This window comes from Vicugna pacos, chromosome 10 (assembly GCF_048564905.1).
Source record: "Vicugna pacos chromosome 10, VicPac4, whole genome shotgun sequence".
In the NCBI taxonomy this organism is placed as follows: domain Eukaryota; kingdom Metazoa; phylum Chordata; class Mammalia; order Artiodactyla; family Camelidae; genus Vicugna; species Vicugna pacos.
In genome coordinates this window covers 27313852-27339301 of record NC_132996.1, presented here as the reverse complement: position 1 = coordinate 27339301, position 25450 = coordinate 27313852, and the positions used below count along the sequence as shown (strand labels likewise).

The following is a 25450-nucleotide window of genomic DNA, read 5'->3' as shown; positions in this document are numbered from 1 at the left end:
TGATATTGGAGCCTAGGCTGGCCTCACTCCAAGGTTGCAGGAGAGAATCTTCTCTAATGCAGAGAGGTCAGGGAGGAAGCTGATGGAAAGTCTGAGGTGGTCTAGTCCACAGCACTTGCCTGAATATGGTTCAGGTCAGGGGATAGAGAGTCATCAGTCATGGTAGCAAAGCTCTTCCTGTGTGCCTGGCACTGGTCTGAGTCTTTTCCATGTATTCACTCATTTAATCCTCACAACTACCCTTAGGGAGGGACTGTTTCCTTGTTTCACAGATGAGGAAGCCAAGGTACAACATGGTGAAGTAGCTTGCATAGGTTAGGAAAGCTAACCAAGAGTTGGAGTTCAAGCCCAGACAATCTGGTTCCAGAATCTATGAATGTGACCCAGGCGCCTGGCTTTCAGGACTGCTGGGGGGTATCATCACCAAGGTGAGCACATGGGAAGAAAGAGCGTATTTCACTTTGGACATGGGGAGCACATTTCACTCTGCTGGATTCACAGTCCACAGACCTAGTCCCGGAAACTAGCACACAGTAGTTGCTCAGTAAATATCAGTTGAATGGCTCAGTTGACTAGGAGGGGCCCTTAAGGAGTGGAAGGAGGTGATGGTCAGGCAGAGGAAATGTTTCTTCCTGTTATGGGCCCAGGGTCCTTTCTCTTGGTGCTAGAGAACCTCTGAGGTGGGTGCTGGACTCCTGGCAGGTAGAGAAAGCTCTGGCTCAGGAGGTTGGAAGGGTGCTGAGCTGAGCTACAGGCAGGAGAAGGGGGGTGGTGGGCAGGCCAGGCAATGCTGGCACAGTCCCGCCTGCAGTATCTGGAAAGCAGATCTCTTGGGCCATGGCCGGCGTGACTCAAATGGAGACAAAAAAACCTCCCATATTTGGACAAAGAGCCCAGAGAGGCCCGGACCCATAGCCAGCCCAGCCCGCCTCCTCCACCCCCGGCCTCCTGCCCTGTCTCCTCCCTCTGGGCCCCTAGCCCTAAGCCCTGTCCCATGAGTTTAATTCTTGGTCCTCAGGCTGCACTGTGGCCCCCTCTCCTCAGTCATCAGGCCACCTTCTGTATGGCCAGGCCTGGGCCTTGGGTGCTAGATAAGAAACACCCAGTGTTGGTCCCTGAGCTCTGGCTGGAAATGCAAAGAGGAGCCCTGGCCAAGCCTGCAGGCTGGAGTGGGGACATACCGAAACCAACAATTCCCATGCTGTAGGGTAAGTTGACAGTATACCCCCCACCCACCCCAACATGAGCAAAGCTTGAGGTCCACAAGACATAAATGTGTGTACACACACACACACACACACACACACACACACGAGATCCCCAGAAGACCTCTATACCCACAAAGACATCTGGGCAGATAATCAGAGGTGAGAACCCTAGCCTGAGAACCCCTCATACTTTGCCTGGAGCAAGGTTTGATGGCAGTGAAGTTGGAGTAGATATGGGCAGCCAGATGTCAACTTAACAAGTGATGTAAGCCAGCATTATCCATCTGGGGTGATGTGAATAGAGCAGTTCATCCCTACATTGAAAGCCCTGAGTGACTGGGGAGAGGGCCTCAGCCTCCTTTTTGCCTGGAGTGGGACCTCATTCCCAGGGGGAAGCCTAGCGATCTGACTGAGGACTAGGGTGCTCATTGTCACTGGTGGAATAACTGAACTGACTGAACAGCTACTTCTAGCTTTTCTAATTAGCCTTGGGTAATTAACTCTGTGATCAGCCTGGGTAATGGGTTGGGAGACCCCAGGGTAACCTTTAAAGTTACAATTCCACAGCCATCTGCTAGTGCCTGTGTGTGCAGGTTGAGCACATGGGCTATAGGACAAACAGGAAGGGATTCTGCCCCAGGGAGCCCCATCTAGAGCTGAGAATCAGAAGGAAGCTAAGAGGGATGAGGGTGAGAGGCTAATGTGGGGCACTGGCTGGAGGCTTGAAGAACCAGCAGGGCCCCAACAGGCAGAAATGGGGCCAGGCCCTTCAGGCAGAGAGAACCCAGAAGGCAGAGGCCTTTGATGGAAAAGCCCTGGTGTGTCTGGGGTGCCACGAAAGCTCCCTAGTTTGAAGAAATCGGGTGGGTCCTGGGGAGTCTGGAGCGCCGGCACAGAAAGTCTGGATTTGATCCCAGGGTAGTAATTTCCAAGCTTTTAAAAATAGTAGAACCTTTTCTTCTAGAGGAATCTTAACACAGAGCTATAAAATAGGTCAACTTGGAACCTTGTTGATTTAAGAGAAGGTGGGGGTGTGTCTGCCCTCTTGACCACATTGCCCCACCATGTACTCCATGTACTTCATGGAGACCCCTGGGACTCAGGCAGAGAATTTCTGTTTGGGGTAGAGGGGCTCTGGTAGAGGGATTAAGAGCTGGACAAGCCCCTCCCTTCAGTTTCTCTGCAGGCTCAGAAGCTCAACCCAGCCAGGCTTCCTGGCTGTTGGGGGCCAGTTCTCCAGAGGGAGCCAGGTTGATGGAGCACCCCACCTTGGGGTTCCTATGAGCAGGTGATGCCCCGCTACCAGCGGCCTCTAGAGCTGGGCTGAGCCCCACTTGACCAGGAGGATGAGCTGTCAGAACGGTGTGAAGACCCTGATTACCAACTGCTGCTGCCTGGGAAGGTATAGGCCCCTTGTGGGAGGTAGGAGCTGGCAGCCAGCCATGCTTCCAGAACAGGCATGCTGTCTGGTCCAGCTCAGTCACTAACCGGGAACAGGTGAGGACAAACTCTCTAGAGATTCAGGAGTCTCATGGGCTCCTCTAGGGTGAGGTAATTTAGGTTAGAATCAGGAAGAATTCCCCAGAGTTGAGAGTGAGTAAAAGGAAGCATGAACAGTTGCTGGCAGGAGAAAGCCTGGGCTCTGAGCCTGGTGGATCCAAGGCCTCAGGACCCAGGCTTTGCCCACCTCGGGCACTGGCCTAACTTGGCCTGCCACACAGCTGAGGCCTCCAGTTCCTTGGCCACCAAAAACACGGGATGGGCAGGAAATTACCAAACATGAAGGCCAAGAAACCAGCAGATGCTGAGACCTAGGGTGTAAGAGAGTATGATAGGTTAGAGGAGCTACTGTGGCCAGAGCATGATGCAGCCGTAGTATGACACAGGTGGGGAAATTTGATGCTAGTGGGTCAGCAAGGGCCAGGTCACCCAGGGTGTCAGGGTCAGCCTGAGTGCTTGCATTCGATCCTGTGTCCAACTGTGTTGGTGTGATGGTTAGAGTACAGTGGAGCCAGACGGCTGAGGTTCAAATCCTGCTCTTCCTTTTAGATGTGTGACCATCAGCAAGTACTTTAAGCCTTCTGTGGCTCAGCAGTAAAATGGGGATAATTGTGATGGCATTTATTATAGGGTTTTGGTGAGAATTAAATGTGATAATGCCTATAGTGGCTGGGCTGGACCACTGACCACTAGGGGTCAGTGGGAAATCATAATGTAAATTGGAAGAAGAGGGAGGGAGGTGGTCTGGCCTGGCTAAGGAGGGGTCCTAGGGTGGGGCCAAGTGGATGGAGTTACCAAGAATAGCCTAGAGAGTCATCCTTGGAGGAGGAGGGTTATACCTAGTTTCCCAAGGGAGGCTCAAAATTTCCCTTTAGGCAGCTACCCTAGGAAGGGAGCTAAGGGGCTACACAGAGGTGGGGTGGGATTATGTGGGCTTGGGGCTCCGCCAGATTCTTACTGGCAAAAATCCCCACCCTTCTGTAAAGTTGCCAGTTGCCAACGTCACTTTATTGACATTATCTGTGGCCCAGAAAGGAGCAAGATTGCTAGTGTCACCCAGCAAGTTCCAGACCCGGGGACTTCATCCAGGCTGGGGACTCATTTCCAAACTGGCTGAGTCAAAGCCCAACCCTGAGGTCGCTCAACTTAAGGCAGGTGGGAGTGGGGGGAGTGGCCTATGAAAGAGGAATTCAGCAATTCTCCAAAGAAAGGACTGGCGTGCTGAGCTACTCTGTGACTGCAAGGTAGGCAAGGAGAGCATCCTGGAGAAGCCCAGAGATGAGACTGAAATTGTCCAAGAGGTGACCAATTAGGAAACTGGAGGGAGAAAGCTAAGACCAAACTCAGGGTCCCAGAGCAGTCCCCCTTTCTTTCATTGTCTTCATTCGCCTGGAGCCTCTCAAGACTTGGACCTGTATGTAGGCGGGAGCACAGGGCGATATGCAGACACTTGCACAGATAGCAACCCCAGGGGTGATCAGGGCTGGGACAGAGATGCCAGAGGCTGGGGGGGCCCAGGGGTTCCCCACCCAGGAGGGAGTGTAAAGAAGGGATGGTTACTGAGGAAGAGGCTGAAGCGAAGCCTTTGATGGATGAGGAGGATGAGGGCTGCAAAGGCTGTTCAAAGCTGATATATGAGCCAGGAGCAGACTAAGGGGCCGGACTATGAGATGAAGTTTTAAAAAATTCAATCTATATATTTTAAAATGTTCATAGATAATATATTCATGTGGTTAAGAAAAATCAAAATGGGTAAAAAGTCTCCCCCTGAGTAGCCACCTTGCCGTACCCCAGGACACTGGGTTATTAGTTCTTAGTTATTAGTGAATCCCTTTATATATAAACACCAGCAAATGCACTTTCCCCACTTTCCACACAGATGTGGTACACAGTCCACACTGCTCTCCACTGAGTATCACTTGCAGATCTTGCCTTATCAGTACTCCTAGAGCTTCCAGATTCCTTCTTGTACTGCGTAGTGTCTCACTGCACAGATTACCGAACTGTATTTAACCACATATTAAAGGATATTTAGGTTATTTTCAGTCTTTTGCTGTTACAAATAGTGCTGCAGTGAACAAGCTTGTTCATAGGTTATTTTGTATGGGGGCTGGTGTATGTTTATGGCAATTTCTTAGGTGTGGAATTGCTGGGACAGAGGGTGTATGTGATTTTAATTTTGATGCTCTTCACCGAGGTCCACCAACCTGAGTATGAGGCCTCTGCCACACAGCCTCACCAAGTCAGACCTTTCAGTGTTTTCCCAATCTGATGGATGGGCAGTGTATTTAATTTGCATTTGTCTTATAATGAGGAAGTCTGAGCATCTTTCCACATGTCCAAGAGACATTTGATTTCTCTTTTTCTGTGAACTGTTCACATCCTCTGCCCATTCTTCTATTATGTTGTTGGCCTTTTATCAATTTCTAGAAACCTTTAAAATATTAGGAAGGTTAGTCCTTTGTCTGGGTTATGAGTTGCAGATATTTTCCTGATTTGTCACTTGACTTTTAACTTTGTTTATGGTGTATTTTTGCCATACAGAAGTTTTTATTTTTGTGTGGTCTAATTTATCAAGCTTCTATTTTATGGCTTCTGGATTTGGAGTGATGGTTAGAAAGGCCTTTCCCTCTCCAAGGTTATAAAGCAATTTTCCCAAGTTTCCTCTGGTATTTTATGTTTTCTTGTGTTTTACATCATCTGCGCTGTGTGACTTTGGACAAGTCCCATCCCTATCTGGGCCTAAAGTATCCATAGCTGAAGGGACTCAAGATCACCCTGATTCCCTGGATTGACTGTGAGGAAGGACTTGGCCATCAGGAGAGGGTTGCCTGAAGGCAGGGGCACAGAAGATAGCCAAGGATCTAGTCCCCACTCAGGCCTGGCTGAAATGGAGGGTGGCTGGCAGCAGAATTCACTGTGTTCCTGGAGTAGACAGGCTGGAAGGCAAAGAGGCAAAGAGGCAAAGAGGGGTGGGCACCCATTTAAAAATACTCACTGTAGCCTGGTACTGCAGGGAGGGGTGGCGGCAGGCCATCTGCCAGCCCTCCGGTTGCAGGGGTGCGGGGGGTTGCTGGGGGCAGGCACAGTGTCCCTTGTCTCAGGACTGTGGACCCAGCCCAGCCATAGCCATTTTTGGAGGTCCTCTTCCCACCCCCACCATGAAGCAGGCATCCTTGTCCTCTCCAGTGGAGAAACAGGGAAGCCAGAGTAGACAGACCACCCCCCAGGATCTAGTCTTGGTATCTCCCTGGACTTGCTGTGTGATGTGGGGCAAGTCCCTGTCCCCTGGGGTCCCTATGCACCAAAGGCGCAACTGGCCTTGCTCTGTTTACTCCCCACTCCCCGCCGCAGCCCTCACCCAGATTACTGTTTGAATTAGAGCTGGAAAGAGAGATCTTGAGATCCATGCCTCTTCCTCTTTACAGATGGGGAAACTGAGGCCATGGAAGGGGCCTTGACCCCCTCCTGCCTTTGCTCTTCTTGGCTTTCCTGGGCCTCTAGACTCTCCTCCCTGCCCCCAGACCGACCTGTACCAACTCCCCACCCCCACTCCTGGGCCCCATGGTCAAATTCCAGGCCTGCCATTGCCATGGCAACAACCAGCTCAGACGGCCCCTCCTCTTGGGGTTCTCCACTAGTCCAGGGAGGAGGAAAAGAGGGCCTCCTGCCCCTGGGGGACTGGAGGGGTTGGGTGTAGGGTAGGGAGGAGGTCAGACCCAGCTGATTTCTTGTTTATTTTCCAAAGGAGAAAATAGAAAAGGCACAAAGTGCTGCAGCAAATGCTCCTTGGTCATCCCAGAGACAGTAGCTGGGGACAGAGGTCATCTCCTGGGCTGGGTCCAAGAGAGCCACCCAGAAAGCCCCTCCCAACCTTGCATCTGGAGAATCACCCCACTGAAGGGTCTAAGACCAGAGGATTTAGAATGGGAGATGGATGATCCTTTCCAAGGTCACCACCATCCAATGCTAAGGCCACCCAGGGACTGAGGGGCCCAGCCCATCTGGGGCTTTCTCCCAAGCAGACCTGCTCCATAGTAGACTGAGCTACCATGATACCATTGTAGTGGGTAAGCTCCTTGACCCTGCGGGTGTGCAAGCAAAGGCTACCAAGGGATGTCTCCCCTGAGTTGGGGGGCTGGTCCAGTCGACCTCTGAGATGACCTGTATTCTAAGGTTCTCTGGTTATGCATAATAGCCAATCTTTATTGCGAGTTCTTTGTTCCAGGCACTGTACTAAGTAAGCTCTTTGAGGCACAGATAGGGGCTTCCCAGAGGTCAGGGCAGCCATCAGTGCAGCGTGGTCTCTGGCTCTGCCCTCCTTTTTCCAGGGACCCTGCCCACCGTTAAAATTCTGGTGTGTGGTGTATTTGCCTCCAGGCTTTTCTCCTTGTATATACACATGTATATTTCATGATGTTGAGATGGTGCCATATGTACGTTTCTTGCTGCTTTTATTTAATATTACACTGAACATTTCTCCATGGCATTTTAAAGAGCTGCATCAGTACACAATTCACTCCACTCTGTGGTCATTCCCACTGCTGTTTCGAAGGCAGTATGAGTGTTCTCCTTGTGCTGGGGGCCTGGGCTGCTATCTGGGTTACTCCCTTGAGCTGGGGTATCCCCTCTCCTGTACTGTGGAATAGGTGTGGATAGCCTGACTCCTTGGCCCTCTGGTGGCACAAATCCCATCTGCTGTGAGACCTTGAGCCAGGCCCTTAACTTCCCTGTGCCCATCATCCTCTTGTATAAAGCAGAGTAATAACAGGGCCCACCCAGGAGGCTGATCTCGAGGTTAAAATAAATACCTAAGCAGTATAGTACCTGTAAGCAGTACATAGGAACCCCCTCAAGAGAGATTAACTCCTGTTTGTATGCCATTGCTCTTTTCCTGTCCTCAGGCATAGTAAGGTTAAGTGATTTACTGGATGTCCCACAGCAGGTCCAAAGCAGTTTGGTGGCAGAGGGGGGATTTGGCCCCAGGCCCACCACCTCTTAGTCTTGAAAACCTGGGCAAGTTATGGCTCCTCACTAAGTCTTGGTTTCCCCACCGAGATGCTGTGAGGATCTAATGAAATTAGGCCCTGCAAGCGTTTTGTAGACTGTGAAGTGTTGAGTGCTGCCCTTTATTGTCCATATCATGATAGCAAGCCTAGAGAGACTCTAAGGTTTCAAGGCTGCAACTCTAGAAGCCCAAGGAGCTCAGAGAAGGAGGGAAGTTGGCAGATCTGGGCTATCAGGACACCTTCCTGGAAGTGGTGGCCCTAGTCCTACTGTCTTCAGAGAGTGGATCTGGCTCAGGCTGACCTTCAGCTGTGAATCTTTTTGTGACCACACACACACACACACACACACCCATGGCTGCCTAGGCATTAGGGCTGATCACTAGTTGCTGATACAGTGCAATAAGGCTTAGAAACCAAGGCTGCATCTGATCAGCCTAAAGCAGAGACCACTTCTGCCAGCATGGCCCCAGCCCAGTGACAGCACCCTGGAGGCTGGGATGAAGGGATCGTTGAACAGGGCATGGTCACTGCCCCTGGGCACCACCCTAGACTTGTCTGGTGTGATGGAAGGGGCTTCCCTGGGCTCTGGGTTGGGCCAGGGTTACCAGGGCTCATTCCAGGGCCAGAGTGACTGATGGATGGAACTTGTCCCCTGGATCCTGGAATAGGGTAGGGTAGGGGCAAGGGAGGTGGGGGCCCTTTTGAACAAGCTGTTGTAGAAAAGCCCCAAGGGCCTGGTTCCAGCCTCAGCTGACTACCTGCTACCCTGGGGGTCACGAGACACTTTCCTTTCTGAGCCTCAGTGCCCATATGTAAAATGGGAAGGAACAGTCCTTTCTCTGGCCCCCTCCTTCATTGGAGGATCAAACATGGACATTCTGAACTTGCTGTTGCATACTCATTACACTGACATTTGCTTTCATTCATACACTAATTCACAAATATGTACGTCGCTTACTAAAGCCTGGGGTCTGTTCTAGGCACGGATACTGAATCCTGTAAACTCCAAAGGGGAGGGGGCACCTCTGCCTTGTTCCAGCAGCATCCATGCCTAGAACAGAGGTTAGGTTAGTAGGTTGGTAGGAGCTAGTAACACTTCAAACTTCCCTGGGCCTTTGTTGGTCTGAGTAGAATTTCTGGCAGCTTCTGGGGAAGATGGCCTCTTTTGGCTGCAGAGCTTCGAGAACCCCCATGATTATATCTACAGCTCAGGCATGCCCTGCCCCCTTCTCCCTATCTCCTAGCTCCCTGGGGCCCTGGCCTGAGGCTGGCCTGGCCTTTCCCAGGGTGCCTGGTCCACAGCTCAGTGAGTCATCTTCCGCTCTAGAGGCAGGCTACCCCATCCCACCCCAACAACACACACAAATGGAGCCCCCCCGCCCCCCGCCAAGAAAAACTGTGTCTGGGACTGAGGGAGGGAATGAGGGAGAAAGGGAGAGAACAGGAGGGGCTGGAAACAGGCACTGGATAACTTCCGTTCCCACGATCCCTCACCTCAGCCTCCCTGCATGCTGGAGAACTGGGTGGAGGTGACGGAATGGAGCGCTTCTTCGTAGAGCACCTACTGTGCCCTAGATCTTCACCCTCATTTTTGAAGTGAGAAAACTGAAGACGAGAAAGAAGGTGGTGGTGCTGGGCCCCAACCATATGGGCCTGATTCCCCGTGCAGTGTTCTATGCTGAGCAAGGTTTAGACATTGTGAATGAAATAATTTTTAGAACTGGGAGGGTTGGGCTCTGGAAGCAGACGTCATCCACAGGTTCTAAGCCAGGGCTGGGACCACAGGCCAGATCACCACTGTGAACAGAAATGCACACAGGGGTGGGTCAGTGCAAGTCCTGCTTTAAGGCTTTGTCAGATTCCCAGTGGTATCCTCATCCACCCCCACCCCCACCGCCACTCAGATGTGGGACCCAGAAGATCTGGGTTTCAGTTTCTCTGCCTGTAAAATGGGGATGACAGTCCCAACCTTTTAGGCCATGGAGATGAATAAATTCAGAGCTGACTAGCGCATCAGGAGACGATTTTCACATCTGTTGGGGTCTGACTATCCACTAAACCCCTACTGCTTCCGGCCATTATCCATGATATTAAGAAACTCTTCCTTCCCAGGCTGGAAGATCCAGCTGTATTTCCTTGAAATTAAGGAGGCCGGGGCAGGGGTTGGGGGGGGGTAGAGCTGTGGTTGTGGGAGGGCAGAGAAGAAGGGAAAAATCCACATGAAAAAAGACAGGAGTTAAATTCAAACCACATGCACAACAGCCCCTGCCATGCAGGCTTCTGATGCCACCTTTGGGTGTCTGGAGGAAGTGCAGTTCCTGGAGCTCCAACTTCCTCACTCAAGCCAGAAGGCTGCGTCCTGGCACCTGAAATCAGAGAGGAAGATCAAGTTAGCCACCCTCCATTTCTGGGCATGACCTCACTTACCTGTTTCCCTTGAGGAGCCTGGTGGGGAGTTTAGAGTCCACCTGTGCCTGCTCTCCTTCCCCATTGTTTACAGAAGAGGAGCTGAATCCCAGAGTGGGGAGCAACTTGGCTGAAGTCACAGAGTGTCAGTCAATCAACAGATAGGTATGTTGCACCTACTGTATGTCAAAGACACAGCTGTAAACATGGACAGATCTGCTTTTATGGACATTACAGTGGGGGAGGCACAGACACAGAGACCTTCTTACTTTCCTATTTTTATCTATTTCCAGTCATCCAGGAAAGAAAATACAGCCCACCACCATCTAATTCAAAGTGCCCTAGGCTTGACTTGAATCCTTATTTATGTGCTCTCTGACCCTGGTGAAGTCACCTTCTCTGATATGCTGATTACTTGTGATCAGATTCCAACTTCACCAAATCCCAGTTTTGCCACATCTGACTTCATAGCCCCAGGCAAGTTGCTTCACTTCTTGGAGCCTTTGTTTCTTCATCTGTAGAGTGGCAATAATAGTGATATATAACTCAGAGGATTGGTGTGAGAATTAAATGAGATAGTACATGAGAAACAGCATCTCACTAATAAACATGAGCTGGCAGTAAAAGTAAGTCCCCACCAAGTGTACAGGGAAGGCGTGTCATTCCCTGAGGTGAAGGGTCAGGAGTACAGTGAGTGGGGTGTCTCTTCTGGGCTGAAAGGTGGCCGTCATGGTTGAGCCTAAAGCCCCAGCATAGGGAGTGAGAGCTGCCCCTTCGGTCCTCCTTTCAACCATCAGAGACAGTTTCTGGAAGGGTGGTGATATTTTCTAGTGCTGCTGATGTTAGGGTCCCAGAGGGATTCCTCTGGATGAACACAGGAAATCTGAGTCTGGGCAGAAATCATCCTCTTGCCCTGTTCCTCCCGTCAGGACATTAAGGACCCTTAATGGATTCTTATCCCAGCTCTCCCACGTACTGGCTACATGACTGTGGCTTCTTGACTTCTCTGAGCCTGTTTCCTCAGAGAGATGGTTGTCACTGGAGGTGGGGGATCTTTCATGCAATTGCAGGCAGGTAGTAGCTGGGCTGGAATCACCTTGAAGGCATCCTCACTCACAAATCTGGTAATTCACGCTGGCATTTGAGTAGGAGCTCATCTGGGCTGTGGGCTGGAATACCCTACACATGGCCTCTGCATGTGGCCTGGGCTTCTTTACAACATGCCGCTGGGCTTTAAGAACAAGTGACCCAAGAGAGCAAAGTAGAAGTACGTGGCATGATTATGGCCTAGCTTTGGGTGTCATATAATATCCCTTCTGTTGTGCTCTGTTGGTCGAGGCAGTCACAAAGGTCCACCCAGTTTGAAGGGGAGGGAACGTAAACCTCACTGCTATAGGAACAGTGTCAGCACCACATTGTAAGAAGAGCGTGTAAAATGGAAAATATTGTGCTAGCTATCTGGAAAATACAGTCTGCCACACCTACCTGGGGTGCTTCAAAATGAGATAGTGACGTGAAGTACTCAGCCCATGGCTGGCACGTGGTGAATGCTCAGCTATAGCTATTTTTGGTTATTATTGAAGTGGCCTCTTCACTTCCCACCTGTGCCACAGAACCACATGGATGAGCACCCACAGAGGAGCTGTGCAGTCACATGGCCACAGAAGACCACTGACAGGGGCATACACAGACATGTGGATGAGCCACACCACTGGGACATGTGTCGTGTCTCTCATAGTCCCATCTCCAGGTGCACACAATGCAGTCTGACCTAAGCAGAGCAGTGACCCTGTGGCAGGAAGGACCTGAGGCTCCTTTGGCCCTTGATCTCCCCTTCCCATTCTCAAAGCACATTCCCGAGAATCCTGGGGCCCACCCAGAGCAGCCAGTCCCAAGGGAGACCTGTGGCTTAGACACTGCCTTTGCAGCTGCCTGAGGCCTGGGAACTCTGGAGCCTTGAGAGTTCCCCTCCCTCCCAGAAGGGAGGGTCTGTAAGGGACAGATCATGACCTGGGAAGTCAGGGGGAAAGGATAGATGATGGGAAGAAGTGGGAAGGGGTCTGAGACAGGAACTGATGGAGAGACTGAGGCCTCAAGAGGGGAAGTGTCTTGTTCAAGGTCACATCACCAGTAAGTAGGAGAGCCAGGATTTGAGTCCAGGCTGTCTGGCTCCAGAGTCTGCCCTCTTAATTTCTATACCTACAAGTCCCTCTTTTGGAACTTCCATTAGACCTGAGGACTTGAGGAGGGCAGCAGCCATCAGCAAAATGGATAGCCCATGAGGTTGGGAACATCCAGTACTAACTCCATGCCCGTGGACATCAGTGGAGTCATGAACACAGACAGTCCATCTGGGCCATTAGCCAGGGCTCAGTTCCCGGGGAAGAGGATCCTCGATCCCAGCATTGCCTGTGGACAGCATTTGTTTTTCACCAAATCCATCCTGGGTCAGGAGAATCTGTTATGCCACTGTCTTGGTACAGATGAAGCTGGAGAAAGGCCATTCAGGGTACCAAAGAGGCAGGGGAGGCTGAGAGGAGGTGGAGAGGGGCTCTCCCTCAGTGGAGATGGTGGTTTAAGATCATGGGCCCTGGAGGCAGCAGCCACCTGGGCTCCACCCCTTACCAATTAGATGACTTCCCTGAGCCTCAGTTTCCTTGTTTGTAAAATGGGGGAGTAACAGGAACAGAACCCTTGATGTAGGGCTGCTGTGGAGATTAACTGAGCCAGGGCTTGGAAAGCAACAGTGGGGCGGTCTGGCCCATGAAAAGTGTTAAAATAACATTAGTGATGGTGAGGATTCTAAGATTATGAAGTTGCCAGTGTTCTGGCTTGGGCAGCTCTGGGGCCCAGACACTGTTCTGGCAAATATCTATGTAGAGCAGTACACGTGAATGGCTGGAGCCCCCTCCCGACCCTGCAGGAGCCTAAGACCCGCTGCCCCCAGACATGCATTGTACTTGTCCTTTCATCTTCAATTCCTATCTCCCACAGCCTGTGGTGCCCAGAAGAGCACAGACCTCTTTTCTTACCATTAAGTCTCCAGCTTCATACTTGGTAGGCACTCAATAAATATTTGTTAAACTAATCAACAAATGAATAAAATAAAAACTCAATTAACTTTGCATCCATTGGACCATGTGTCTTTGTATCCATTCATGTTTTCATTTGTCATTGATTCATTGTTCTGTTCATCCATTTTATTCATCCATCACCAGTCCATCCTTTCATTTATTCATCTATCACTTATTATCCATCCATTATTCATCCATATGTCTTCTTATCATTTGTCCCCCAACTGGTCCAGCACTAGCTGCCCCAAGTCAGCAAGAGGCCTTGCAGGAGGTGTTTGGTGGGGCTCATAGTAGCAATGTGTCCAGAGGCAGGCAGGCAAGTTGTTAGGCTTCCCTCAGAGATGTGGAGGTTGTCAGCAGATTGGGTGGGTGTCAGGAGGGTTGGGTGTTCCCTAGGGCTGGCAGGGGGTACCCAGCCAGCCTCCTGGAGTGAGATGGTAGCCTTGTAGAGCAGAGCCCTTTCCTCTCCCTGCCTCTCGCCTTTCTTTGACTGAGGAGGGGTGGGGAACTGTTTGGTGGGGAGGGTGTATGGGGTGTGGTGGGGTTTCAGGTATGGAGATGTGGGCAAGATGGGCCTTTATCAACTACCTTATACACTTTCAAAACATATTCTGAGCCAGACCCACTCCAAACAACTGCAGATACCCAAAAGGAAACTAATGGCTGAATAAAGAGCTCAGGGGAACAACAGTAGAACCAGACCTGCCCAGGGGCGTCCCCATCTCCCACCCCAGCTGACCTCACCTTGAGGGGCTCTGATGCCTGTGCTACTGTGGGGATGGTCCCTGGACACCCTAGTTCAGCAGCCATTCCTGTTCCTTCTCTCACCTTTTCATTTCTCCACCCCCACCAGTCCTTGTGTTGCCACAGCAATGGGCTCCGATCTAATTAGCTGTCCTTAATGAAGCAGCAGCAGCCTGCAGTGCCTTCAGCACCAAGCCCCGCCCCCTTCTCCAGGGTTGGGGCCTCTGGTGAACTTCTGAGCACCCGCATGCCTCTGGATCTCTTGACCTCTGGAACTTGTTCAAACCCTGCCTCCTCCAGGAAATCTCCCCCAACCCCCCACTGTTCACACCCCTCCTTCCCAGGTGACTCCTGCTGAGCCTTATGTGTTGTCTGGGAGCTCCTGGGTACCAGCCAGAATGGATTCATCTCTGCAGGGCCTGGTCCTGCTGGAGGGAGTGAGGGGATGGGTGCACCTCACTAACACGCCCTAGCAATGAACTGCCTCCCAATCCTAACCACTTAGACGAAATGAGGCCCAGGTCATATAGTTGGAGGGAGGGTCCAATGGGGGAGAAGGTGTTCTGAATGAAAATCAAATGTAGGTTAAGTAGCTACAGTGATTGAGACCACCAGCCCTCGTGCTAGTGTGGGATTATCTTTGGGACTTGTCTATTTGGACTGGACGACGGGGTGTGTCCATTCTCCTTGTTTAAATCATCATTCAGTCAACTGGTCTGGCTGTTCCAAACCCTCCTCCAATATGATGGAGAGGAGGAGGAACAGGCTCCACCCCCAGGGGAGCACACAATCCATCCCACTGGAAGGGTAAGAGGTGGAGGGACTCCCTGGATTCCTTGGTCCAACCTGGAGGCAGAAGAGGGTTTGAGGCTCTCCTAGAGGACCTTCATTTCTGCCTATTTGGGGTGGAGTGGGGTAGGGGGGCAAGGACCTGCTCTCTGGTTGTGGTGGTCAGATAGGTTCTAGGCCTTGAGGGCTCTGTGCTGCCAGTGTACAGATTGCTGGGCTCCATTCCGGAGTTTCAGGTTAGTGGGGGGGTGTCAGGGAAGCTGATAATGCGCATTTCTAACACACTCTCAGGAGGTGCACAGGGACTGCACTTTGAGAACCATTGCCGTAGAGGGACCAGGAAGGGAGTTAGTGCAGAGCACTATGTTATGCCTTCATTCATTCTTTCATTCAACAAACTGGCCTAAGAGTTGCTCTGAGTCAGGCCCTCTAGAGACCTAGGGGAGACAAAAGGGCTCAGCACTTGTTCTTTGTGAACTTTGCGATGCCTGTCAGGTATCAGGCCCCACCCCCTAAGGCAGACTCTGGGAGCATCCCTACCTCCTGCCTGTGTAGTGCTCACTGCTCTGGGAGCTCCTGCCCGGTGCGGGTCATACCCGTATCCTCTTGCTACTTTCTTGGAATTCTCTGTGCCTGTTTTCATTGTTGGCTGCTTGGAAATTGTCTGTTGGGGAGTTAACATTTTGGTGTTGGATATTTTGGACTCTCTGAAGATGCCACTACTGGGCTGGGGTGTGGGCTATGGACTCATCTTGGTTGAGGGCTGAACAGGGGGTTGGGGGGCTGGGGGGCAGGACAGGATAGGAGGCTGCAAGGGCCAGCAGGAAAGGTTGATCCTGTGCCATGGGGAGGACGGAATGTTGATGAGCAGGAACCTGCATGGGCTGGTTTACCTCTCAGTGGTGACTGCTTGGTTTATGGGGAAAAGGGAAGAAAAGAGTTATTGTTCATTAGCCAGAATCTATGTGCAAAGTGCTGTGGCTTACACAAGGGACATAGACCCTGCCCTCTGGGAACCTAACGGTCTCCTGGGAGGAGATGGTCATCAATCTAGCAATTACTCAAATGTATAATTACAAACTGTGATAACCTGCTTAAGAAAAACTGAGACTTTCTGAAAGCAAAGAGCAGGTGCACCTGACCTAATCTGAGGATCAGGGAGGGCTTCCCTGAGGTGACATTTTTCACTAAGACTAGACTTAAAGGAAAAGCAAAAAGCATGTGTAGGGGAGAAAAGAGACAAAGGCCAAGACCCTGGGGCAAGAGAGAGCCTGGTCTATTTCTAGGAGTTAGAACGTAAGTGGTAGGGAGGGGAGAGCATATCAAGCAAGGGGGAGAAAGGAGGATGGGACTGGCTTGGGTGATGGGGTCAGGAGGTCTCCACTGTTCAGGAAACCTAGAGGAAAGCAGGTTTGGGAGAGGGAGTCAGTTGGGGGGCACTGGTGAGTGAGAGAGCCCTCAGTACAGAGTAGAAGAGTCGGAGGGGCCCCCAGTCAGCTGCAGGGTGCATCAGAGCCTCCTGGTAGGGGGAGGTGCTGGTGCAAAACAAAGCTCACCCCACCCCCTCCTGACTGAGTCTGTAATAGGTTTGGGAATCCCTGGGATTTGAGGGACAGGTCCTGAGGTTCCTGCTTGGAGACATCCCGGAACACCTTGTGGTGGTGGTGTTGGGGATAGGGTGAAAATGTCTGAGCACCTTCCTATGGTGGGTCATGGGGTTGGGTGGAGAAGGATAGTCCTGGAACTCTCTAGGACTGTCTCAAGCACAGGATATAGGTCAACTGGGTGGGATGGGAGAAGGGATGACTCGAGCGGGCCCTTTCCCTGATAGCCCCCCTCCATCGGGCCCAAGTGCTCTGGCCCTGGATGGGAGGACAGCATCAGTTTCCAGGGACATGTTTGTCTGTGCATCCCTAAATCTGTGTGCCTATTTATGCCTGGTTATAGTGTGAACAGGGAAGCATGTGTCACTGTGTGCAGCACTGGGTCAGGTTCATGTGTGTCAGGGTTCAGGTCTGTATGGGACTATGTTGTGTGTGCCCTTGGCTCTGACCCACACCCGTATACTAATCAAGGCCCGAGGGCACGTATCCATGTACGTGGGCCTGTTCTGTGTAGGTATGTGCATGCCCCTGCTTGTGCCTCCGTGCGTACAAGTGTGGACAAAAAGTGCACGTCGCCGAGTGTACTTGCCTTGGCCACGGGTGTCCGCGGACTTGTGTCCTCAGAGGGAAGTGGGTCCACAAGCGGAGAGGCAGCAGGGAGTAGGACAACTTTCCGTGTTGGAAGAGATGGGGCCGAGCAATGAGGGCGGTGGGGGGGGGTGTGGCGCGGGGGCGGGGGACTCCCCCCCTTCCCCGCGGCGACGCCGCGCGCGGGGCTCGCCGGGCGCACTCGCTGAGCGGAGGAGGCAACAGCGCCGCTGCCAGCCCGGCTGCCGCCATCAGATAGACGCTGGAACTGACTTGGCGACCGCCGCCGCTGCCGGGCTGAGCCCCCGAGGGAGCGACGGTGGGAGGGAGGGCCCCCGCCAGCCCCCGCCACCCCGGCGCCCCCGCCCCGGCGGCTTGCCGGCCGCATGCTGCAGATGGTGAAGACCCTGGCCCAGTTCACCATCGCGTTGGAAGACATGCGCGATCTGGGCCCGGCCGCCGCCTCCGGGGAGCCCGCCGGGGGGAGCAATGGCGCTGACGCAGAGGAGCCGGGGGAGGCCCAGGTAAGGGGAAAGGGAGGAGCAGCGAGGGACCTGGGCCAAGGCTTAGAACTCGGGCGACCCCAGACTGGGAGAGTCATGAGCAGATGCTGGGGCCTAGGGCCGGAAACTCGGATCAGGCACAGCAGCCTCCTGGCCCTGGGGCTGGGAGCTCAGTGACCAATGATGGGGGCAGGGAGATTGAAAGTGTGTGAGGAGCTCTGGCAGAGGTGGTGTGGCTGGCAGGGCCCTGAGGTTTGGTGCCACCAGGATATAAGCTTGGGATGACAGAAGGGTTGGCAAGCTCAGCTGGGATAGGAGGCCTGCACCCTGAGACCCAGCCTTGGTAAGGCTTGTTGGTGCTAAACATATGATATAGGTCAGCCATAGAGGCAGAGACTGTTGCCAGGGGTATCCTGGGTCCATAGGCTCAGGAAGGAAAGTTTTTTCCAGCGTCCCTCTCAAGCCTGAGGCAAATCCCAGATGAATGTGTGTGCCGGAGGAGGGGGTAGTCAATTTTGCTCCCTCCCTTGCCATCCTCTCCCTGCTACTGGACTCACTGGGCCTTGGAGGTATCATGCTGGGGTGGCGATGGTGGTGTCCCCATTCCAGGTTCAGTGTGCATTCCCCTGCGGGGGAGGCGGAGGCTTCCACAGGCTGTTTCCACGCCTTTGTGTGTCTCTCTGGGCCTGGACTCTGATTGCTTCGCTCTCCTGGGCTCCAGTGGGGGCTGTGGTTTTGTCCTCCCTGTGCTGTATTGTGTGTGTCTCTCTCCATTGCCTCACGTCTCTGGACGGAAGGACCTGGTTCTCAGCTGGGTGATGTGGCTGCTTTTTTTTCTCTTTGCGGGGTGTCTGGCCTTTATGGCTTCTCTCTGTGTACGTGTGTGTATAGGAGTCTCAGGCTTTGGGTCATGATGTCCCAATTACACTGGTAGGAGAGGCCCCCTACTCTGTCTTTCTGCTGTATCCCTTTGGCCCCATGTCCCCCTCCCCCTTCAGTGCCCCACATAATGAAGATCTTCAGATGGGGCTGTTGAGGGATGAGAGGCTCTGAGGGAGGCTGGGCCTACAGGGCTGTCCCGCCCAGAACAGGTGGGCCTGCTGATCTGGTTGACAGCTGCATTGCCTGTCTCCTGCTTCCCCTGGCCCCCCTATCCCCACATATACTCACACCCGTGTCTGGGCACGTGCAGAAGGGGCTCTTGATGCAGTGACAGGGAGCTGTCCTTGTTTTCTGTTCCTCTACCTGACAGCTGAGTGACAGCCCACTGTGCTTTTTAAGCAGGGAGGAGGCTGGGAAAGGCAGCCTTGCAGTGTCAGCCTCCCTGCATGAGTTACCCCAGCCCTGCCTCACTTAGGAGGCCTCCCTGCCCATGACCCTCACTGCTGGGCCTGGCAGGCTTGGGCTGGGGAAGTGGGTGGGGCAGGGTGGCTATGCCACCCAGGGCTGAGCTCTATTTGATCCTACTGTCAGGAGCTCCCTGTCCCACAGGGAGGTGAATGTAAATAAACAGCTTTGCTGAGGCAGAGTAAGAATGGACCTTGAAGACCCAGTATGTGTGGGGAGAGCCACCCTGCTCCCGATCGCCTTGCTTTCACAGCACTGGGAGGGAGGTATTATTCATTTCATTTCACAGAGGAGATTGTGGAAGCCCAGGTGATTAGGTGACCACCCAAAGTCACACAGCTGGGAAGGCAAGCTGGGGACCTTGTGGCCCATGGCTGGCTGGTCAGTCTGAGTGAAACTCTGGGTTCTTGGGCCCTGAGACTCAGCATGAGGTGGCTAAAGAGACTCTAGTGCCCGCTCTGCTGGTCACTGGCTGTGTGACCTCGGACAAGTCAGGCCACCTCTCACCTGTGAAGTGGAGATGACAAGCCCTGTCATAGAGCTGCAAGCATGAGGCTGAAGTGTGGCCATATTTATGAGGTGCTGAGATGTCCCTGGAGGAGAAGGGGAGGATTGGGCATCTGGGCCTTCCCTTGGGAGCCCCTGCTAGCCCCTGATGCTCTCCCAAGCTCTCCATCCTCGCTGAGGTGGGCCTAGCTGGTGCTGCCTCCTACTGGAAGCTGTCCTGGATTTTTTAAAGGCCTCAGAAGCACTGAAGATAGATGGGCTGGCAGTAGCTGGGGACTCTGAGGCGGAGTCCAGTGCCTTCTCACTCAGCAGAGCACAGGGCTGGTGGGGATGAAGCAAGCCAGCCTCCTCCCCTCCCTCAAGGGGGTGTCATTCACCCCCCCACCCCTGAGTTCCTAGCATAGGAGCCCACTTTTCTGAGCATGCTTCATTGTAGTACAGGTTTGGAGACAGGTGTGACTCCTGAGTCCCTGGGTCAGAGGGAGGGGGACCTGAGGTGTCCACGAACAGAGGGGTGAGCAGTGGCTTGATCAGGCAGGCTGGGCAGACCCAGGGCTCGGGCCTACTCAGCAGACATAGACCCAGGGCCACTCCACTGGTAACATCTCTGCCTTGAGGGGCTCCTAGGGGTGGGGAGTAGAGGGATGCCACAGATGTGGACACTCACTGTGCTGTTGCCACGAGCAAAGAGTGTCCACAAGGACCAGCAAGCTTTGATGGCTAGAGCCTGAGCTCCAGCTGAGGCCAAGCTGAGGCCTGGGACAGCGAATGGAGAGGGGAGAATAAACCACAGAGATCCAGGACCCAGAGGAGATATGGACCTTGCTCAGGACCACTCCAGGGACTTGGAGGAGACTTAGAGTGGAGTCTTTGCTTGGGAAGGGAAGCCGTTAGAGCTGTGCCATCTGGGACAGACTTCCTGGAGGAAGAGTGGATCAGAGGCATAGGAATTAGTGGCGAGAGGCAGCAGGTAAGCTGAGTCCCAGGGGTGGAACACAGAGCAGACATCTCCAGGCTGGCTTCCCAAAGCCTTCCCATAGAATAGGGGCTCCCCTGTCAGGGATACGCACCTTGTCCCTGGGGGTGTGGGTGCAGAGTCTGGGTAACCCCCCAGGGACTCTACTACAGATCATCAGATCCTTGGAATAGAGGCATCAGTGCCTGGGTCTCCTTTTCCCCATCCTTAAAATGGGAAGAATAATAACATCTACCTCACATGGTGCTCGGAAGGATGAAATAATAGTACACAATGCTTAGAATAGTGCCTGACGTAGAATAAGGCTCAGTTAACTTTTTTTACTGAGTGAACTGGGATCCAGCCTTGTCTGAGAGTGGCTGAACACTGCCCCTACCTTGCTGCATGACAATTTTCAACTCTCAGGGATGGTGTGAAGCCCAAGGTGGGTTCTGACCTGATGGTGCTGAGCCTGAAGGTGGGGTTTTCAGAGTGGGCAGCTGGAGTGGGGAGTGGCCTGGAGGCATTATCCTTTGCAAATGTGAGAGATTATTGATTTTTTTAGAGTCCTTTTCAGAAGCCCAACAGGAGAGCCAATTAGTAAACAGGAGATCTCCAGATCTCTGGACTCATGTGATGGCAGGTGGCTGGTGTGAGAGGAACAAGGCACTGCTCACCCTCTGCCTTCTGTCCCCCCAGGACATGCGGAAGCATGTGACCATGACCCTGCTGGATACGGAGCAGTCGTACGTGGAGTCGCTGCGCACCCTGATGCAGGTGAGGCTTGGGGCTGGCCTGGGCCCCTGAGAGCAGCCACTGTGAGTCTAGGAGGCTGTCAGATATGTGGGAACAAACCCATTTTGTGGACAGGGGACCGAGGTTAGAGAGGAATGACCCTGGAACATACCACCTGTTCATGGAGGAAGCCCCCTCCAGGGCTGGAGAGAATGTGGAGAGGCCTTAATGCTGCCAGACTGGGGCACCCCATGGCAGGTGCTCCCTCCTCCCACCACCCTTCCACTGACCCTTCCACTGCCCCCAGCAGCCCTGAGTCTGGGCTTAGATCTATGAACCTCCTCTGTTGTCCAGCCCCCACAACACTTTATTTATTGACTGGAAAAACATTGGTTGAATGGGATTAAATGCTGAGCACCTGCTGTGTGTTAGGCCCTATTGCAGGTGCAGGAAACACAAGGATGAATAAGAAGAAAGCCCCTGATGTGGGAGCTGACAGTCCTGCTGGGACATAGTTGAGGATATGGGCCCTCAAGGCAGCGAAGGGCACCTGTGAGGTGTGGGGTCAGGTATTTTCCCTGGAGGAGGTGCTGGCTTCCTCCTGCCCTGTCTCCTCAGTAGCAGGAACAGCATGTGCAAAGTCAGTTAAGGAGAGGCCTGGCACTTTCAGAGGTCCATGTGGCCAGCACAGGGGGTCAGTCCTGTGGTGATGCCAAGGGAGCCTGCAGAGCTCATGTGGAGGGAGCCCCCAGTACCAGGAGGAGTGTTTGGACCCTCCAAGGCACCAGAGACTGAGAGCTTTGAGCAGGGGCAGTGTGCAGCCTGGTACATGCTTTACCAAGTCTGCTGCCTGACTGCTGGGGAGGGGCTGCAGCAGCAAAGGAGGCCGAGGCCAGTTGAGGCCCGACCAGGGCAGAGGCTGCAGAGAGAGAGAGCTGGGGACAGACACTTAGGAAGTGGACTGGTCAGGTCAGCTGTAGTAACTGGTTGGTTGTGGGGAGCCCCTCCTGTGCTCATCCTTGGTGACTGAGGCACTAGAGGAGCCCTACCTGGGAACGGTGGGGTAAGACGGTGAGTTCAGGTTCAGGTGTGTGGGTCTGGGAAAGTCCAGGAGCTGGGTTGCACATTCGGGTCTAGGGCCCAGGATAGGTAGCGTGGGTCTAAGCCGAAGAGGGGCCTGGTGGTCATGGTTGAGGACAAGTTTGCTCAAGCCACCTGGGCAGAGTGAGAGCAAAGGGTGGAAGGGAGAGCCCTGCAAACACCCAGAGTATTCATTCATTCACTCCACAAATTCGCAATGGGCACCTTCTGTGTACCAGGCAGTGTTCAGGAGGTGGGGGGTGTTCAGCAGTGAGCATGAGTGATATGGTCCTGTCTCCTGGGTCTCACAGTCTATGGCAAAAACTGACAGTAACAAGACAGACCATGTGTGAGGACAAATGGTGATGCAAAAGTGCACCAAGAGTATATACTTAAAACAGAATATTGTTCAACCTTAAAAAAGAAGGAAATTCTGACACATGCTATGATACAACATAGATGAACTTTGAAGACATTATGCTCAGTGAACTAAGCCAGTCACAAAAGGACAAATACTATATGATTCCACTTACATGGGGTACCTAGAATAGGCAAATTCATAAAGAAAGTGGAATGGGGTTGCCAGTGACTGGCAGGGGGAGTGGGGAGTTATTGTTTAATAGGTACAAAGTTTCAGTTGGGGAAATGAAAAACAGTTCTAGAGATGAATGGTAACAGTTCCATACGATGTGAAAGCACTTAATGTGAGTATACTGAACTGTCCGCTTGAAAGTGATTACAACGGCACATTTTATGCTATATGTATTTTACCACAAAAATACATTACTTTAAAAAAATGCATAGAAAGATGAGAACACAGAATGAGGGCCTGCCCTGGTGTCGGGGCCACTGTGTTGGGCATTTAGCTGAAACCCGGAGGGTAGGTAGGAGTAAAGCAGGGGGAGTCCTGAGGGGATTATTCCAGGTGGAGGGAACAGCAAGAACAACAGCTGGGAGGCTGGAGGAAACCTAGAGCGGTTAAGGATGGGGAGGTGGCCAGTGTGGCTCCTGGCCTTTATTGTGAGCACAAGGAAGTCACAGGAGGGCCACAACTGGAATTCCATCTTTAAGAGGTGCCCCTGGCTGCCCGGCGGGTGGCAGGTGTAGATGTGCAGGGGTCTGGGGCGGGGGGTGGGGCGGTTCTTTGTGGTCCTCTAGGTGGAAGTTGAAGGCATGGGAGTCAGTCCAGAGTTTGAGTCATTCACCTTCCTTCTGGGTGATGCTAGCCTAATCACCTCACTTCTCTGAGCCTCTGCATTTTTGTCTGCAAAATGTAACTAATCCTACCCTGCTTTCAGCGGGAAGATTAAAAGGTGATGAGGCCGCCCATGTCTTGTTCTCAGACTGGAGGCAGGCAGGGCGGGGTGTGCCTCTTTGCCTCCGAATCTCCCAGCGGGTACAGGGCTGCACACGTGGAGGCTTGCAGGGCCTGCAGGCAGAAGAGCTAAGGGACAATGGTGCTGAGGATGCCAGACTGAGAGTGTTGGGTAGGGAGGGGTGGACGTGGGCAGGACAGTGTCAGCTCAAGACAGCCCTAGTGTGTTCGAAGGACTGAGGTCCATCCCAGGGGTCAGGAGCACAGTTCTGGAGCCAGACTGCCAGGGTTCAAACTTGGCAGTACCTCTTGACCAGCTGTGTGACTTGAAGCAAGTTACATAACCAGTTTCTGCCTCAGTTTCCTCATCTGTATAGTGGGAATAATAATACTACCTGTCTCAAATGCAGATTACAAGAGAGATGCATGAGTAATTTAGCACACTGCTTGGCAGTTCTGCATGTGCGTGTGTGTGTGTGTGTGTTTATAAAAATCACCTCTAATCCTTGTCTTAACCTTGTGAGGCAGGCATTATTGTCCCCTTCTTCGTATGAGAAAATGAAGGCTCAGAGAGGTTAAGAAGCCTGTCCAGGGTTGTCTGTCTGTTAAGTGGTGTCCTAGCTTATTTGGGCTGCTGTAATAAAAATTCCATAAACTGTGTGGCTTAAGGAAATAGAAATTTATTTCTCATAGTTTTGGAGGCTGAAAAGTCCAAGATGAAGGTGCAGGCAGATTTGGTGCTGGTGAGTATGGCTTCCTGGTTCATAGACAGCTGTCTTTTCACTGTGTCCTCCATGGTGGAAGGACCAAGGGAGCTTTCTGGTGCCTCTTTTATCAGGGCACAAATCCCATTCACAAGGGCTCCACCCTCATGACCTACTCACCTCCCAAAGGCCCCGCCTCCAGATACCACCGCATCAGGGTTTGGGTTTCAACATGTGAATTTTGGGGGAACACAAACATTCAGACCATAGCAAGTGGTAATACTAAGAGCTGACATTTATTGAATGCTTACTATGTGCACTTTATATAAGTGAATTCATATAAACCTCACTATAACCCCCATTTTACAGATGATGAAACTGAGCACAGAGAAGTAGAGCAACTTATTCAGGTCCACAGAGCTGGGACGTGTCATAGCCTGGGTTGAATCCTTGTCAGCTTCACTCTAGGGTGCTCCCTACATAGGTGGTATGCAAATGGAGATTGATCTCTACAACCCTCACAGTGACCACTGCCACCCAAATTGATAGGTATTGTTCCTGCAGGCCAGGAGTTTAAAATGAAGGAAGAAGTTAATTACTAAGGTTAAAGCCAGAAGGAGATAGGATTTGAACCCAGGTTCTAAGATTACACTGAGTGTCACCCTCACCCTTTCAGTCTTTCTTCAACCCCCAAATTCCTAGCTAACAACCCCATTTCCCTGACCTTCCCTCCTGCCTTTTTCTCCCACAGCACTCACTGTCTTCTAAAATACTGTGTAATAATTTCGTTATTTATGGTGCTTATTTTTTGCCTCCTTCCACTAAACTTTCACCTGCGGGAGCACAGGCCTTCTGTCTGCCCACTGATGCAGCCCGTGCTTAGAAGACAAGACACACAGTAGTGCTCAGCAAGTATGTGCTGAGTGAATGCAGGTATTGGCTCCTAGCAGGTTCTGTATTGGGTTCTCAGTTGCTGTTTATTCTTTCCTCCCACTGTGCACCTGCTTCTGTGCAAGGCGCTGGGACCCAGAAGTGAGCAGTTTAGCTCTTGCTCCTTGTAGGGCACCAGACCCTGTATGGATATGGCACTGGCTCAGACTGGCCTAGGAGCTGCAAGAGGGAGGCTGCCTGTCTCCACACCATCACCCTCCCACTTTTTCAGAATCCCACACCAGGCGAGAGGATTCTGTTGAGCTTTACTTTCTCAAGCTTGTTTTACAACAAGTTAGGTTTAAAAAAAAAAGTTTGATGTAAATTTTATTTCGACATGGGGTAATACTTTTTCAAATAGCCTTGTTTCTTTGGCTTGTAGTTACAGTTTACGCCAGCAGAGGGCGACGTCTCTGTGAGATATCAGCGGCTGAGCAGGGCTATTCATGCTT

General features: G+C 52.3%; 1 protein-coding gene across 1 annotated transcript in view; it reads left to right on the top strand.

Annotated features, from left to right (window-relative positions):
• Positions 1-25450, top strand: part of ARHGEF17 (Rho guanine nucleotide exchange factor 17) — a 55529-nt gene that overhangs the window by 15380 nt on the left and 14699 nt on the right. The window contains exon 2 of the mRNA XM_006203358.3: positions 20934-21011. Within this exon, the coding sequence (XP_006203420.3) occupies positions 20934-21011 (78 nt within the window). The remainder of the gene's footprint in view (positions 1-20933; positions 21012-25450) is intronic.